Source organism: Panthera uncia, chromosome D1 (assembly GCF_023721935.1).
Source record: "Panthera uncia isolate 11264 chromosome D1, Puncia_PCG_1.0, whole genome shotgun sequence".
Lineage (NCBI taxonomy): Eukaryota > Metazoa > Chordata > Mammalia > Carnivora > Felidae > Panthera > Panthera uncia.
The window spans coordinates 13,690,979-13,709,108 of record NC_064808.1 but is presented as its reverse complement, the minus strand read 5'-3'; the positions used below and the strand labels follow the sequence as shown (position 1 = coordinate 13,709,108).

Genomic DNA, 18,130 nt, shown 5'->3' with positions numbered 1-18,130 from the left:
CTCTCTTTCTGCCCCTCCCCTGCTCATGCTCTGTCTCTCCCTCTCTCTCAAAAATAAATAAACATTAAAAAAAATTTAAAAAAATTTACATAGTAAATTTACTTTAGCTTCATCTGGAGACCAATAATATATTTATTGTTTAGGTCATTGATGAAATTCTATGAATGAATGATTAAATGAGAATTAAAGTAATGTATGATTTTTTTACCTTATCATTTGGTTAATATAATCAAGATTGATAATATTCAGTGTGAGTAAAACTGTGGGAAAAACTACTCTTTCATACACTGTTGATGAGAATGAAAGATACTTCAGGATTTTGAGAGAACAGTTACAGAAGCAATCGAAATTCAACATATGCATAGTTTTTGATCCGGTGATGGCATTACTAGGAATTTCTCCAACCAGGAAGTATTCAACCAGGAAACATTCAAACCAGAAAGTAAAAAAGTCAGTAAAGTGACGTCCAGTGCATCATTGTGTATAGGACAGAATACTAGAAATAGCATAAATGTCAAGCAAAAACAAATTGGTTATATGAATCATAGTACAACCATAAAATAGAATCACATGCAGAAGTTAAAATGTAGGAAAATTCATAACTGTTGACAAATAATGCCCAAACAGTTCAATTAAAATTTCAAGAATATTATTATATTTTATATACTTTTATATAGAGCAAAACACATAAATGTGCACATAGAATATTCCTGCATACAAATGCACATCTGAAGAGAGTGAACTACACTATCAATAAAGGGTCCAGTAGGGCTTATGCTTGGGAGTGGTCCTTTGACTTTCAGCTTTCTATCACTCTACCTCTCCATACGAAATATTTTCCAAGGGCTATATCTTACTTTTGCAATTTATAAAACTTAAACTGAGCATTTAGTAGAAGTATGTGGATACTTCTAATAAAATCTAATATCATTTACTAGAAGCCTGTGTAAACATGTGATCCAAAGGCAGAGGATCTGTTTTAAAATAGTCTGTGGTCAGTATCCTTCCCCTCATTCTAGGAAAAGAAATAGAGATCCTGATCTAAGCCCTTTACATTTATAAAATCATTTAATCCTTACAACAACCTTTTGGAATAGGTAACATTACCTTCCCACTTTATAGAAAATGGAACTGAGGCACAGAGAAGTTGTCTGGCCTATTTTATGTACTCAGAAGTGAGAACTGACTGTAGTGTGGAAAATCAGGAATTTTACATAGGTCTTTAAGTTCTTACTCCCTACTCCCAATTGAACTCCAGTTTAGCTAGGCACACCTACTCAAGGCATCTCATAACTCAGTTAGTAGGGGTGTATGTGACTAACTTTTATGAGACACCAAAAATATCACAAGCATTATAATAAATATTTAACAAACATCTACACTATAATTTAATTTAATATTTTATCCCATTTTAATATTTATAAATGTAAATATCAAAACCTAAACTGTAATGCTAGGAACTTATTATGTTTAATACAACTCTGAAAAAAACCCCGTGATTTAAAGACCATGTGTAACTTCTGGTTGATTACATCCCTGGCAGGTCCAGAATGAAATGTAGGTTTTTGTGATGTCAAAGTTCACATATTTTGGCTATGTACATTATGTTTTTCCTTTCTTCATGCCTTGCTCATGCTGTTCTCTTTCCTGTTGACTTTCTTTATCAAAAACTTAGAAGTTTCTAAATTCTCATGTCAAGGCTTAGATAACTTAATCTTCTTTGAAATCTATAGATCATACTGATAATTTCCCTTCTGGAACTTACATTGTATATGCATCATTTCAGGAGTGCTCATTCTGTTTCCTTCTTTACAGGTAGGGCACCTCCTCTATCCCTCACAGTTTTGGACATGTAATGGAATGAGAAATATGTACTGTCTAGGTAATCATCAGAGAATTGAAGCAATGCAGTTGTTCACTTCTTTGTATGAATGGTCTTTTAGCCAGTGTATTTCATAGGAGCACTGGAAAAAGAAGGCATTATTACAAAGAGGATCTGAAGGCTGTGGTTCAACACTAAAGTGCAAATCCAAGGTAGGGCTCCACTCTTGGGATTGGCTAATGTATGTCTAGGAGTAGAAATGAAAAGCTGAAAGATGGGATATATGAGCTTAGATGCCAGAAGGATAGCAGCCTGGCTCTGACAATGGCACTCTCTCATTTCTGGAGGCAAGACGGGCACCAGTATTGTTTGGGCATTTTCCTTGGACGCTATTTTCCTTGGTTGAATCCAATTTCATGGATTTAATTAAATTTAATTAAATGACTAGAGTGTACACAGCACAGCATTAGACATTTGTGGAAATAGAATAAATTAGCTATCCTTAAGCATCCACATAGGGAGATAACACTGACATGAAATTTTAAAAAAATTGGCCAGGAATACAGCTGAATTACCACTGATATGTACCCTAGCTGGACATTGTAACAAATATCCAGAATGATGGTGGTGAAGGGGGCATTCGGGAAGAAATGAGGCAGGAAGGAAGAATAATAATGGGTTTGTTGATAATAGATGGCATGGGCAGAGGCAGGAGGAATACAGGAGCTTATAGGAACAGAAAATAGTCGTGAATATTTTGTTAGTGCTCCCCAAACATTCTCATGCCTGGTACTTCCTTCGGTGCTTCTGAAAGCATTGTGAGGCAGGGTATGGAATTCTTAGAGAGGCTGCAGAGATGGTGGTTAGTATCCTGTGCCATGGACTTGGTCACAGACATACGAAAGTGTACAACTTCTCTAAGCCTTAACCACTGCATCAGAAAACCAGGCTAACATGGGTTCCTGTCTCCTATGGCTTTTGTGGGAATTAAAAGAAAAAAATCAGGGGTGCCTGGGTGGCTCAGTTGGTTGGGCGTCTGACTCCGGCTCGGGTCATGATCTCACGGTTCGTGACTTCAAGCCCCGCGTCGGGCTCTGTGCTGACAGCTCAGAGCCTGGAGCCTGCTTAGGATTCTGTGTCTCCCTCTCTCTCTGCCCCTTTAATGGCTAATTACATTGTTTTCTTTTTGCAGGGTTGAAGGTTGTCCAGTGTGTGAGTGCCAGGAGTGGGACAGAGAGCTAAGTCTGCTCGCTCTGAACCCATGGCCTCTCCCACCACACTAGACAGACATGTGTGTTCTGGCAGTAAGAGACGGCTTTGACCGCTGTGCGAAGGAGGCATACAAAAAATGAGGTTGATTAGTATGAGGCGAGGCCTTGAATGTCATACCGAGTGTGTATTAGTGGTCAGAAAAGAAATATAACAAATTTATAGATTTTAAGACAGAAGGGGCATGAGTCTCTATTCTAGTGTATTATGCTTTAAGATATTTTAAGTCCTGAGATGGCCAAAGGACATCTTACTTGGCAGTGGAAACATTTAAGGCAGGTAGGAGCCAAGCTTCTGTGCTTGAGAGGGACAGAGTCCCTGAACTGCCTCCTTTGAACCCCTAGCATTCCACTCATCTACCACAGCTGCCTCCTCCTCCAGATGAGGAAACGGAGGCCCAGAGTGGTGAGAATGTGACGACACATCTTCAGAGATAAGAGGGATAATTTGGAATGAAACCCGGCTAGCCTGATTCTGAGACTATGTTCCTTCTACACTATTAGGGCTATTATAGGACTTTTAAAGTTCTGAGGTGGAGATTGGGATTAGCCCATACTGTAGATTGGGGTTAGCCCATATTGCAGATTGGGGTTAGCCTATCCTGGAGATTGGGGTTAGCCCATACTGTAGATTGGGATTAGCCCATACTGTAGATTGGGGTTAGCCCATATTGCAGATTGGGGTTAGCCTATCCTGGAGATTGGGGTTAGCCCATACTGTAGATTGCAAACAGTGCCTTGGCAATTGTGTACCTTGTTTAATAAAAGGAATAATATTAGGAATGTGTCTTTGGGGATTTAGAGGAATCTTAGAGAACCTTATTTATATTCCCCATAGGTCTCTAACATATTCCTATCAAGTGGCAGACAGCCTCTGCTTAGGTAGTCATAGCAAAGAGAAGTTTACTACTGGAACAGTGCTTTTACCATATCATTTGGTGGCAGTGACACTTGTATATAGCTGACTGAGGCCACTGTTCACTTCTTCAGTGGCATAGTGTAATGGTTAAGAGCTCGTGTCTCAAAATGAGATTATATGGATTCATAATCCTCACTCATTTTAGACGAGACGCCTACTGACTCCAAACATCAGTTTCCTCATCCTCAAGATGGGATTTATGATAGTCTCCAACTCATGTGATATGAAAAATAATTGCAATAATGCATGTAACAGACTAAGTACCTTGCTGGTACATAATGAGTAAAAAAAAATAAATGAATTGTTTTATTGATATTTTGGTTATTCTTTAAAATTCTTTGTTTCGCCTGGGGCACTCCTTCACAAGGAAAAATGGAAGGAATGATTTATACTAGTTCAGGCTCACGTGCAGGGGTGATATCAGCTAAGTTGGATCGGGGTCTTCCTTGGGCAGAGAAAGAGGCACAGTTTTATTTTCTTTAGTCAGCATATCTGGCAAATTATTAGAGTCTTGGAATGTTACAGTTAATTAGTTGTAATTTCTAGTTTCAGGATTGGATTATATATAATTAGAACACGTTCTTTATGGTAAAATTGTCATCGAATTTGTTGTTGAATTTTACTGTAGGATTTATTTAGTAAAATGAGCACAAGAAGCATAAATTTATCTCACTGGTTTGTTATGATAGTGAAATTATATCATGAAGCAAATGTCTCTACCATATCGAGCACTTGATAGACTCTTAAGAGAAGCGACATTGCTTGCCGTTGCTATTGATTTTGATCCAGGAAAAGCCAGATTTGAATTTGGTTTCAATGTTTTCTAACGGTGGGAACTCAGTGTCTTATTTTTCTACTCTTTGAAGCCTCCATATCTTATCTCTAAAATGTAGAAAATGTCTCATAGGGTATTCCACTGCCTGAGACATAGTGGTGATTCATTGCATATTCACAATACGTAATAATAATCCAGTTTGAGAAGATAACATGTACATGGAAAGAGTATAGCTTTTAATAAGTGGGGAGTCCTTGGGATATGACCTAGCTGGTAGGCTGTTCAACTTAGATCATTCTAAGTGCTCACTGCATATGTGGAAGAAGTGAAGGAGAATTTATGTGTTCTTGGTTGTTGGGTGTGTCTAGTGATAAATGAGTGTTAGCTTCTGGCTTGAAGTTACCAAAAATCAGAGGCTGAGAGAAGGCTTGTACGTAGGTGGTTTATTCTGGAGGCAGTGAATGGGGAGAGTGAAATAGGGAAGAAAGGCAAGTTAATCCAAGATTGTGGTTAAACTGGTTACCATTTATTCTTTGGCTTCTATTTATGAATGGTCTAGGATTTCTTTCAAGTATGTTAATCTCTTCATATTTCCAGGTAGGAGTATGCACCAGAACGATAAGTGGGGTTTTCCAAGTATCTCAAGCAACACATATGGGGACAGGAAACAACAGATGTACTGGGGAGTGAAGGTGTTGGTGGAAGGATCAGTAGGATGGAGCTCTTGTCAGGCTATACTGTTAGCAGCTGGTTGCTGTGTCAGTGGCTGGAGAAAAAAGTAGGTCAAGAAGGTGTAAGACACAGTGAAAAAATTGTCCAGCACACTCAATGATTACTAATTCAAAATAGTATTCTTTTGTAGATTTTCCAGCTCAGTGTGGTGTGCTTATCTCAGCCCAAAGTAAATGGAGAATCCAAACAATGCGACTGAATTCATTCTTTTGGGCATCACAGAGAACCCAGAGCTGCGGAAAATGCTCTCTGCTGTGTTTCTAATCCTGTACGTGTCCACGGTTTTGGGGAACCTACTCATGGTGGTAACCGTGATCGCAAGTCAGAGCCTGAGATCACCTATGTATTTTTTCCTCACTTCCTTGTCCCTCATGGATGCCACCTACTGTTCTGTCATTGCCCCCAAGATGATCGTGGACTCCTTCTCCGAGAGAACTACCATCTCCTTTGAAGGCTGCATGACCCAGCTCTTTGCGGAGCATTTCTTTGGTGGTGTGGGGGTCATCCTTCTCGTCGTGATGGCCTATGACCGCTACGTGGCCATCTGTAAGCCCCTGCACTACCCGAGCATCATGAACCCTCGGGTGTGCCGCCTGCTGCTGGGAGGCGCCTGCGTGGGGGGGTTTATCCACGCAGCAATACAGCTTCTCTTCATGTATCAAATACCCTTCTGTGGTCCCAATGTCATCGATCACTTCATGTGTGATTTGTTCCCATTGCTGAAACTCGCCTGCATGGACACCCATGCCCTGGGTCTCTTAGTCATCCTCAACAGTGGGGTGATGTGTGTGACCGTCTTCCTTACCCTCGTGGCCTCCTACGTGGTCATCCTCTGCTCCCTGAAGTCTTGCAGCTCTGCGGGGCGGCGCAAAGCCCTCTCGACCTGTGGCTCCCACCTCACTGTGGTCGTCTTGTTCTTCGTGCCCTGCATTTTCCTGTATGTGCGGCCTGTGGCCACTTACCCCATCGACAAAGCAATGGCTGTGTCCTTTACCATTGTTGCACCCATGTTAAACCCCCTGATCTACACCTTGAGGAATGCAGAGGTGAAAAATGCCATGAGGAAATTGTGGGTCAAGAAGGTATAAGACACTTCTATACAAGAAGGTATAAGAAACAAACAACCTGGGGTGTCACTAATTTGTATGCGAAGGACAAATCTTTCCTTCAAGGACAACGAGGTTTTGTCCCTCCAACATTCATCACAATCCATTGGGCACAGAGCAGCCGATGGCATCTTTTAATATGCAAATCACACTAAGACACTACAATCACCCTATTTCCCACCTCTCCAGTACATTTTATACTCCATCACTTTTCTTACTAGACTCTGGCCACTCTTTTTTCTTTTTTCTTTTTTTTTTAAACCTGTTTTTTTTTTTCTTTTTAAAGAATTCAAGCCTGATTTTCAATAATTCAAGTCCTGGTTCAGGGCTTTTGTTTGTTCTTATTCTGTTCACTGCTGGACTTCTCTTTTCCAGAGATTTCGCTTGGCGGGCTCCACCTCATTTTTTCCATCTTCGGATGAACTCCCACATCCTTAGATAAGTCTGTCCTGATGATTTTCCCTAGTCATTCTTCCCTCAGTTACCTCTTCATTCCTGGATTCACTTTACGTTTCTTGACCTTGCCTCATGTCAAGAAGGAAGAAAAAGCCCATGAAAGCATAATAACTTGCTCTCTAAAAAATTTAGGATGATAATTTTTCTATTTTAATTATAGAATTAAAGAACTGGAAAGGTCATAACGATATCCCTAGCCTTACATATTTGTAATGTGTATGGTAATTTTCCCCGTATCAAAAGCAGGTCCAAAACCTACATCTTCTCTTACAAAGGGGAGAGCTGTTCTTACCGTTTGTGCTGAAATTATTACCTGTCAGTTAGATTTCACAAATTCCTTCTCATATCTGCCCTATGGGTTCCCCAAATTAATTCACGTTAAATTCCTTTGCTCATTAAACATATTTCTTAGGAGCTCAGTGCCTGACTTTTTAAACCCTAACATCTGAAACAAATACTGATCTTACTACTTTTTTATAGGGATTTGCTGTTACTAGTGTAGTTTGTAAATTTCATATGATTATGTAAAATTGAAATATGATAAAATATGAAAATTCAATATTATTCATGATGCAAAGGCATAGCAAAATAGGGTAAAATGGTGCTTTAATTTGAAAAAGAGTATATGCCTAAAAAGCCCTTGCAAGCATCAAATTTTGGGGGCAACATTAGATGGACTTTCTTCCTGTTTCATTGAGAAAAATTAAGACATCAGAATACTTCCACAGACTTGTGACTATACCTACCAATCTGTCAGCACCTGTTCAATCATATGCTACCTTCTTACTCCACTAAATACATTATCTGTGTTCCTGTCTGAAGGCAACCAATCTGTGCTCTGGACTTCAACTCTTTATCACTTACATAAAGGCATCTCTTTTTTCATTTCCCTTACGAATGGATCATTTGCATCAGCAAAGAGGCAGTCTGATATCTTTCATTTTTAAAATAAACTATTCCCTTGATCTCATTTCCTTTATCAAGTACTACTGTTTCATTGTCTCTTCTTTGTAGCAAAACTTAAGCGATTCTGTAATGCCTGTTTCCCATTTCTCCCTTTCCAATCTCTTTACATCTTTTTCAGGCATACTTCAGGACCTAACACTAAAAATGCTCTTTTCAAGATCACCAGTGACATCTGTGTCACTCATTGAATAGGCTTTCCTCATTTCTCATCTTATGGACTCCATCACTGAATCCAATCTTCCATGACGTATTTCCCTACTTGACCTTGACTCCCAAATTACTACCTCCAGCTCAGGCTTCTCTCCGGAGGCTGAGATCTGGAAACCCAACCTCCTTCATGGCATTTCCTCTTGAATGACTAATAGATTCTTTTCCCACCTCTAAATCTACTCTATTCACAATATTCTATATTTCAGCTGGTGGCATAGTTGGTCTCTCTTTCTCATACCCCCGTTTATCAGGAAATTCTGTTGGCTCTATCTTCAATACATACTCCAAATTCACCCAATTGTGATCTCTTTTGGACCATTTTCTAGCTCCTAGCCACTTACATCTTTCACCTGAATATTTGCAATTCTCACCCACTCTTCTCACTTCTTTCTTGGCATTCTCTGCCCTATTGCTCTATTGTCAACACAACACACAGAAATATCCTTAAACCCAGAAGTCAGATAATAGCCATACCTTTATTTAATACTCTGAAATGACTCTTGATCTCACTCAGGTTAAAAGCTAAAACCTTTTGCAATACTAACAATCAAGTGGACATAATCTGACTGCCCTCTTATTACTCTCAACTCCTCCCTTATGACTAAAGCCTCGTTGACTCCTCTGGTTACTCTGGCATCTCTCTGTTCCTCTTACTGGTCATTTACATTCTTGCTGCAGGGTCTTTATGTAGGCTATTCTCTCTGCCCAAAATACTTTCTCCCAGTCGTCTGAATGACTAACTCACTTTATGCTCCCAGACGGGAAGAACTTCTATTTTTAATTTAATAATAATATTTAAATAATACATAGACCTGGGCAAGCAAGGCTTCTGGTCTTCATTCCACACTTGGAAATGTCTTCTGTGAAGTTTTCTAGGTTCTCTAGTGTCTGGAACTGGGTAGTGCCTTCTGGTGGGGTACTCCAGCTGGACCTGATTGCATGGGTCTCATCCTTGTTTCCTCCTTTGGGGTGCTCTTTGGCTCTCTGTGCTACCCATGGCACCAACCAGATGCCCTAGAAACTCTGGATTCTATACTGTATTCTATGAAGTATCCTAGGTTTTATGCCCAGGACCTTGGTTCCAGGAGGGCATTATGTCAAGCAAGAGGCATTATTCCAACATACAGAGGTTCTGGAGAGAATAAGAAGAGATAGATTCTGGATATGAAGAGGAAGACAGATGTTTACGCATCAGGAAGAATCTTTCTGTGTCTAACTGGACAATAAACAAATCCAAAGTACCTCTTTCTACCCTGAATTCTAGAATTCTGTCAATAATTCACTATATCTAACACTGACCTGTGAATCTTGTAATATACTTTTGAATCAAATTATTATTATTATTATTGTTATTATTAGAGTAAAACCTTGGACTCCGAGTAACTTGTTCTACCAGTGTTCCACAAGATGAGCAAACATTTTTAGGAAATTTTAATTTGATAAACGAGCGATATCTTGCAATATGAGTAGCACGTGACACCAAATATCACATGGTCACAACTGAGCCAACGGTTCTTGAAATTCACTTTGATATACGACAAGTGCTTTGGATCATAAACATCTTTCTGGAATGAATTATGCTCACAAATCAAGGTTTTACTCTATTATTATTATTATTTCATAAGAGTATTTACCTAGGCAGGGGTCCTGTAAAAAAATATTTGGCTGCTCTGCGCACCCTAGATGAGACCCTGATTTTAGAGACACCAATTTCTGTGATGAATTAGTAACACTCCTGCAAAAGAATGAGAAAGTGCATCTTTTTGGAAATTGATAAACTAACATTAAAATTTGTGTGTATGTGTAGGTATGTTTGAACAGCCTTGGTAATAAAAACAACGTGAGAGAAGTAGAGACGGGACTGGATCTTCTACATATCAGAATATATCATAGAGCTCTGCTGTGTAAATATTTTGCTAAAGGCCATTTAATAGAGAATTCTAAAGAACAGAAGAAATGGTCCAGTGGTTAAGCCATCTATCTTTGGAAACTTGGTATAATTTTTGTAATTTAATAAATGATAAAGGTGGAATTTTAAATCGGTGGGTAAGATTGGTCTATTGGATCAATTCTGAAGGGGCAAATTTCTAGTTTCTCTCCCTCTTACCTTGTATCTCCCCCCCCCCCATTTCATACATCTCTTTGTACCTGTCTCTATCTCTCTCCTCTGTCTTTTTTGACTTGTACAGTTTCTTTTTTAATTCACAAATTAAATATTTGCACAAATAACATGCTTATTATATTATCTGTCCCTTTCGATCTTCCCACTATTATTTCAGTGTTATCCCACTCAGTTTCTCTAATAGAATCAAATAATAAGGATTAAGCAAAGCGAGGTATGGAATAAAGTAGAAGATGCCAAGTGTGGTTCAAAGAAGGAACCAGGATTCCAGGATTTAATTGCTGGAGTTCTGCTGTTGAGTCATGTGTTCAAAAGATCGTCTCCTCCAGGAGTGTGTTCCTGGTCAGATGGTTCTTCTGGTCGGGAAAAGTCTCTAAAATGTCAGTTAAAAGAAAATAGCACGTGCCCGTTAATATCACAGGTGAAGGTGCTTCTGCACATTCACTTTTCTGGCAAATCACTTCAATTCTGCTTCTTTTTGTCAGATGTGAATAGACATAATATTCGGTAGGACACAAAAGTGTGTAGAACAACAAACTCCTTGGTATGGACCTTTTTTGAAGGGATCTCATGCGCTAAGTCCAAGTTTCCCTCAAGCTTCAATCCCAGAGCTACATACTCTGAAGGATTAAAGTAAGCAGACCTGTCATTCCTTCTTTTAAAGAACTGTTTATTTATTTTGACAGAGAGAGACAGAGAAAAAGAGACAGAGAGAGGAAGTGCAAACAAGTTGGATCCCAACTGTGCTGACATCAGAGAGCCTGATGCGGGGTTCAAACCCATGAACCGTGAGATCATGACCTGAGCCAAAGTCAACACTTAACCAGCCTTGCCACCCAGGCGCCCCCTGTCATTACTTCGTTTAAAAAAAGTAGAAAGAGAAACATTCCTTTAATCTCTAAAAATTGTTTTTAGTTTTAAAGTCATAACATATATCGCTTAGGTATTCAGACATAAAAAAAGAAGATTTTTGATGAATCCACACAGCTTTGCACATTATTCATAAAATGTGTTATTCCTGAAAAAGCACTTGTTATCTAATCCTAATCCCAACACATTACAGATCCTTATGAATTGATGTGCTTCATCCCAGAACTCAGCTCTTGTATTTAGTAAATACACAGGCATTTTGCTTGAATCCTGCACAGAGATATTATGTTCCATCCCAATATACATAGTTTTCTATTCCTGAATATGAAGGGAAATCAAAGCATCTTCAAATGGGAACCCAGGAGAAGTTAAAAAAAAAAAAAAGAAAAAAAAACTTTAATTGGTTAGGGACATAAAGGTTTTGCAAGTACCTGCATAAATCAAATCACAGATAACTGTGTCTTGAAAAATCATACTGATGGGAAATTTCCAAACCCTGAGGAAAACTAAGAAGCAATCCTACAGGTTCATAGCCTCTCAGGGAAACTTCTTTAAATCCTAGCTGGAAGTCAAGGAGGAAACTTTTGCTTCTTTATTTTATTTTTTTTTCCCTGAGGCCATGTTGAAGACTGCTTGAGAAGCAGTGGGGAACACTCTCTACCTCGTCTGCCAGAGACGCTCTTCTTCTGTCTCCTAGATGTAGAAATAAGACTTGGAAACATGCTTCACATTTTGGCCAGCCATTGAATGGACTTTTCTCCATAGAGTATAGGTGATTGCCATCACCAGAATTTTCAAGAAACTGATAAATGGTGAGATTTGTGATTCACATGTGTGCATTTTCAGAGAGAATTTTACTCGTTTTACTGCAGCAGTAAATAATAATCTGGATCAAAAATACAGTGGGTTTAGGAATTAAGGGGGAATAATCATGGAGTTTTAATCTATTCTTTTAATATGTAATAACTATGTATATTTAAATTTTACATGCAAATGTGATTGATATGCACATATAAGTACATAAAAACATATCTTAAATTTACTGTTTGTAATATAATTATAAAAATCTACCTATAATGACAACCTTACTAATAATTCCTCATATAGTTTTAAATATATATTTCAAAATTGAAACAAGCATTTCTATTATTTTCAGAAAGATTGATGCTAGATTAGTTTTGTTGCAGAATGAATGGGAAGGAAATAGTGGACAATGGGGTTAGTGGGGCAGCACATTCCCAAGGTCACAGCCCCAGGAAATAGTCCACAGCCCAGTTCATGGCCATGAGAGTCCCTGAGCAATCTCTGGTGTACGTCCAGCACATTACAAAGTGTGGCCATCAAGAAAGGATGGACCTTGGAATCTTTGGGAAAGTTTGGGCCCATGATATGGGTATTTATGAAAAGTTTACAATAGTTAAAAATTTTTAGTTTAAGAATCTATGTCATGTTACCATGTTAGTGCCACCTATGCTAATTAATGATACTGGATAGTTAATAAAACGATCCTCATACCCTGTCTCCTTTCTCGGAATGGTTAAGGTGATGGAAAATATGGTGATATGGATTTTAAACTTGATTTTTAATTTTAAGTTTTATATATTTATGTCTAGATACATATTGAGAATAAAAGTCTATTTTTGAATGATCACTTCTTGATTTTAAAATTTTATTAAAACATCTGTACAAATGGGCAGAGTTATTATACTACTTTTGTTTTTCTCATTTCACATTGATTAGCATTTTATTGACAGCATCCTGCGCTATTTGTAGTAGTTTGATTTACAGAAGCATTTTCCTATTATTGACCATGTTGGATATTTCTAATTTTTCACTATTATAAATGACACATAAATGACTATTATAAATGATATGACATCGTCTTCCATTATAAAAGTTACAACACCTTAATTTAAGCAAAAACTAAATGAGCAAAGGGGAAAAGAGAGAAAGAGAGAGAGAGAGAGGCAAACCAAGAAACAGACTCTTAATTATAAAGAACAAAGTGATGGTTACCAGTGGGGAGGTGGATGGGGGGATGGGTGGAACAGGTAAAGGGGATTAAGGAGGGCACTTGTGATGAGCATAGGGCGATATAGGGAGTGTTGAATCACTATACTGAACATCTGAAACTAATATAGCACTGTATGTTAACTAACTAGAATTTAAATAAAACCTAAAAAAACCCCAAACAAACCCAAACTCAAAATACCTTAGCTAAAATAAAGATTCAGAGGTATTTCAAGCAAAAGAAACTACAGGAAATCATTTGTTTTAACTCCTACCCTTCCTGCAGGTAAATTTATTATTTCTATATTAAAAATAAGCCAAAAAGTAAAGTATTCAGTCTACCGACTTTTGCGCAGTATTCAATAATGCTACCGTGTTCTGATAGCTCATTATAGTATCTTGATACATACTTGATACTTGAGCATTCAGTCTGGAGTATTCACAATGTATCAGATAGTATAAATAAAGTATCAGTTCTTGGGGGAACCCTAGTAGAGCTGGTTGAATATATCCCACAGGATATGTCTACCAGAACATGTGAATGTGACCCTATTTGGCGGGGGTGGGGGAGGGTCTTTACAGATGTACTTAAGGATCTCATGATGAGACTTATCCAGATGGGCCCTAAATCCAATGGCAAGTATCCCTGTGAGACAGAAAAGGAGAAGACAGAGATACCGAAGTCCCAGACCAAGATGCAGAGGAGAAGGCTATGTGAAGAGACAGAGGATAAAGTCACGCGAAGTCTAAGGCAGAGACTGAAGCTGTGCGCCTATAAACAAAGAATACTTGGAGTTGGAAGAGGCAAGAATGGATTCTATCCTAGAGCTTGTGGAGGAAATGCCCTGGTAACACCTTGAATTTTTACTTCTAGCTTCCAGAACGATGAGAAAATACATTTCTGTTGTTTGAAACAAACAGAAAAAGTGACACCACCTTATTTCACTTTTAGAATAATTTTTTTGTTTAGGGTGGGAGTCACTACTATAAGGAATAAAAACATGTTTATGATTCTGGAAATATTTACAAAAATATTTTCCAAATGATTCCATAATGAGAGTTTCCCTGCGATTTTAGAATTAATATAATTTTAAAAACCAACACCTTAAAGACACGTTTTATCTCATCATAGATTAAAGTTTTCAGCTTGCTTTGTGGGTGTAAACACTGCTTAAATATCACTCTGATATCAGTATTTCACATCTTCCTTTTGGATTATACATTGCAAAACATATGCATAATGACTATGTCATTTGACTCTTGTGAGCCATCAGCTTGAACAAGCGTTACTAAATCTATTTTATGGAAGAGGATGCTGAGACTTAGTGGTTTTATTTAATGACACATGGGTGTTCAGCAATGAAGCTGTAATTGCTAGTTTTTTGACAGCAGAAACTGAATATTTATTTATACTATTAAAAAATTTTGGGGGTCCCCTGGGTGGCTCAGTCGGTTAAGCATCCGACTTCTGCTCAGGTCATGATCTCGCGGTTTGTGAGCTTGAGCCCCGGGTTGGGCTCTGTGCTTACAGCTCAGTGCCTGGAGCCTGCTTCAGATTCTGTGTCTCCCGCTCTTTCTGCCCCTCCCCTGCTCACGCTCTGTCTCTCTCTCCTTCAAAAATAAACATTACGAAAAAAAAAAAAAAACAAACAAAACACTGTCATCTCTCTTCTGTCAGTAGCTCTGGGGCTTGTTCTTACCATTTATTGTAATTTTTCTCCTATGATCCTAACTACATAAATGTTGTTATGTGTCTCACCTTTTCTGATTCTCACAAGAATCCCATCAATAGGCATTTTTATATATACCCAGTTACAGAAGTAAAATCAGAGTCTCTGAGAATTTTAAGTGATTTTTTTCCATCACACGATATAACTGAGTAGAACAGCCTGGTCTGTATGAATCTGGAGCTGATGTGCTTCCTCATTTCTTTCCTGCTTTGATTCTGGGATAAGCTGATCACTGCTGGATCATGCATTGATATTCTTTACTTTTTAATAAATGGTTGTTGACTGATCCAATGACCTTCTAGTGTTTGATATTCTTGTCTTCTTAGTGACAGCTTGTAGCCAAATATCAACTTTGCAGCCCAGGCACTATTTAGGAATGTCTAGTATGCTGGAAAAATAATGGAAATAGTTATCTTAAAGTAAGAGACAACAGATATTCGTATACATGGTTGTATATTGGTTAGCGTTATTAACATTGTAAACTGTTTTGATTAGCTCTAAGAGACGATCATAAAAATCAGCTTATTTTTAATTTGCCCAATAAGACCCATTATTCTTTTATTCACCTGTTTAATAAACATAGATTATGCATATATGTACATACATATACGTAAGGATGGATAAATTTCTGCTATATGTGCAGGTGAGGACATAATCATTCTTCAAAGCTGTGTCTTGCTATCGAAAATGAAGTCAAAAGTTGGAGGAATCATCTGGATGGCTTATGGAAAAGATTTCTGTGGGTAAAGTGCTTGGGTTTTTAAATGAGAGAGTAGTAATTATGATTGGTAAGGACTGCTTAATCTAAGTGACATTTTTCCTTTTTCCAGTTTGACCCACATCATAATCCTGTGAGATGAGCAGGCAGGTTATGTATGAATATCCCTACTTTACCATAAAGTCATATTCATTAGCAACAGATATACTTTGGCAAGTTGTGCTTAATCAGATTGGAACACTTTGTATGATTAATTAGCAAGTAATTAATAAAGCCCTAAGATTCTGGCAATATTCATCGTGCTGTTACTGTTCCTTACTTATGTGATTGTTATCAATTTGTACCTGCAAGTAATTGGGTCATTACCTTCTGATTCTACACTCATCTGTTCTGTGTCCTTCATCAAAGGGCCTCCTTCAAACATGAATAAGGAAATCAGAAGGTTAAAACCTCTACAGGTGGATGAACGTTTGAAAGGCCACCCTGCTCTGTGTTCTTGCTAGAAAAAGAAAGTTCTTACTCCTTTCTGTTGACACAGTGGATGGAGTTGGGGGTTAGTGCCAGAGTTTCTTTGTTAAAATCCCAGACCTAGCATCTGTCATTTGCTAACCTTATCTTTGTAAGCATGAGCTTCCCATCAGTAAAATAGGGATAAGACCTAACATGGACTGTTTCTTGGGCAGTAGGCCCTGAACAATTGTTTTTCTTGTATTATTTAACTTAGTCATCATGGCAAGACTCTGAAATAGGTACTTTAAAAAAAAACAAAAAACGTTTGTTCTTATTTTAAAATGATGAATAAAAAAACCCCTCAACTTAACACATGCATACTTGTTCTGTGTTCACATGGAGCTTTCTCATGTATCTTTCTCTTTTATAAGGAATGAATGAACTCATCTTAAAGGCCAAGTTCATTTCAGATGTTTAAAGAAATATTTGGCGAGTAGCCATGATTTGCAAGGACCTCTTAACCTGGATGTTATTTCTTCTTCTGTTTGCAGATCAGGCAGACTCCTATCAGGGATGGCACACAAGTCCCCTCGGCTCCCATTCCATCTCATGGTGGACATGATGACCACACTGTCATGGTCCTTTCCTCAGAACCTGGATGTGCTTCAGAACCCTTGCCAACAGTTCACTCCTGGAAGCCATTGCTAAGGGACCCAAGTTGGCAGTTGAGATAAACTATTTCTCTACATGTGGATACCTCCATTCTTACCCCTTATTGGAACTCTGGCTATTTTAAAGTATTTAATACTACCTTTCTCCTCCCCAATTCTGCCTGACCGCTCACTACCACCTTCAACAAACTTTGACTTTTGTGTGAGTCACAGTGACGCCAGAAACATAGAAGATAATTTTTCGTGTGATGCACCAATTTCTTACTGACTGTTGCATTACTGTCCGCTGGTCCGAGACAAATTTTTCTTTCTCATAATTGCAGATTACACATGCTCCTTCTGGCGGCTTTTAGCTTTTCCTTGGAAATCATGCGAAACCAAAGCTTTGTAACTGAGTTCGTCCTCCTGGGGCTTTCACAGAATCCCAGTGTTCAGAAAATAGTATTTGTTGTATTCTTGTTCAGCTACATTGCAACTGTCGGGGGCAACTTGCTAATTGTGGTGACCGTCAGCAGCAGCCCAGCACTCCTGGGCTCCCCCATGTACTTCTTCTTGGCTTTCCTGTCCTTCCTCGATGCTTGCTTCTCCACTGTCATTGCCCCAAAGATGATTGTGGACTCCCTCTATGAGAGGAAAACCATCTCCTTTGGAGGTTGCATGACCCAGCTCTTTGCTGAACACTTCTTTGCTGGGGTGGAAGTGATTGTCCTCACAGCCATGGCCTACGACCGCTATGTGGCCATCTGCAAGCCCCTACGCTACACAACCATTATGAACTGGAGGCTCTGTACCATTCTGATGGGTGTAGCCTGGACAGGGGGTTTTCTGCATTCCACGATACAAATTCTCTTTACTTTCCAGCTTCCCTTCTGCGGCCCCAATGTCATTGATCACTTCATGTGTGATTTGTACCCATTATTGGAGCTTGCCTGCACTGACACTCACATCTTTGGCCTTTTGGTGGTCGCCAATAGTGGGTCTATCTGCATTATAATCTTCTCTCTGTTACTCGTCTCCTATGTTGTCATCTTGCTCTCTCTGAGAACCCATAGTCCTGAAGGGCAGCGGAAAGCCCTCTCCACGTGCGGATCTCACATTGCTATTGTGGTCTTGTTCTTTGTCCCTTGCATATTTGTGTATGCACGACCTCCATCTGCTTTCTCTTTTGACAAAATGGTGGCTATATTTTACACCATCCTAACTCCCTTGCTCAATCCTTTGATTTACACTTTCAGGAACAAGGAAATGAAAAATGCCATAAAGAAAATGTGGAACAGAATAATGGTGGTTTGTAGTGACAAATAA

General features: G+C 38.7%; 2 protein-coding genes across 2 annotated transcripts; both read left to right on the top strand.

Annotated features, from left to right (window-relative positions):
• Positions 1-5,689: 5,689 nt before the first annotated feature.
• Positions 5,690-6,604, top strand: LOC125916313 (olfactory receptor 4C6-like). Its single transcript, XM_049622468.1, has one exon. The coding sequence runs from the start codon at positions 5,690-5,692 to the stop codon at positions 6,602-6,604; it is 915 nt and encodes a 304-aa protein (XP_049478425.1).
• Positions 6,605-17,194: 10,590 nt separating this feature from the next.
• On the top strand, positions 17,195-18,130 carry LOC125933786 (olfactory receptor 4C15-like). Its single transcript, XM_049646948.1, has one exon. The coding sequence runs from the start codon at positions 17,195-17,197 to the stop codon at positions 18,128-18,130; it is 936 nt and encodes a 311-aa protein (XP_049502905.1).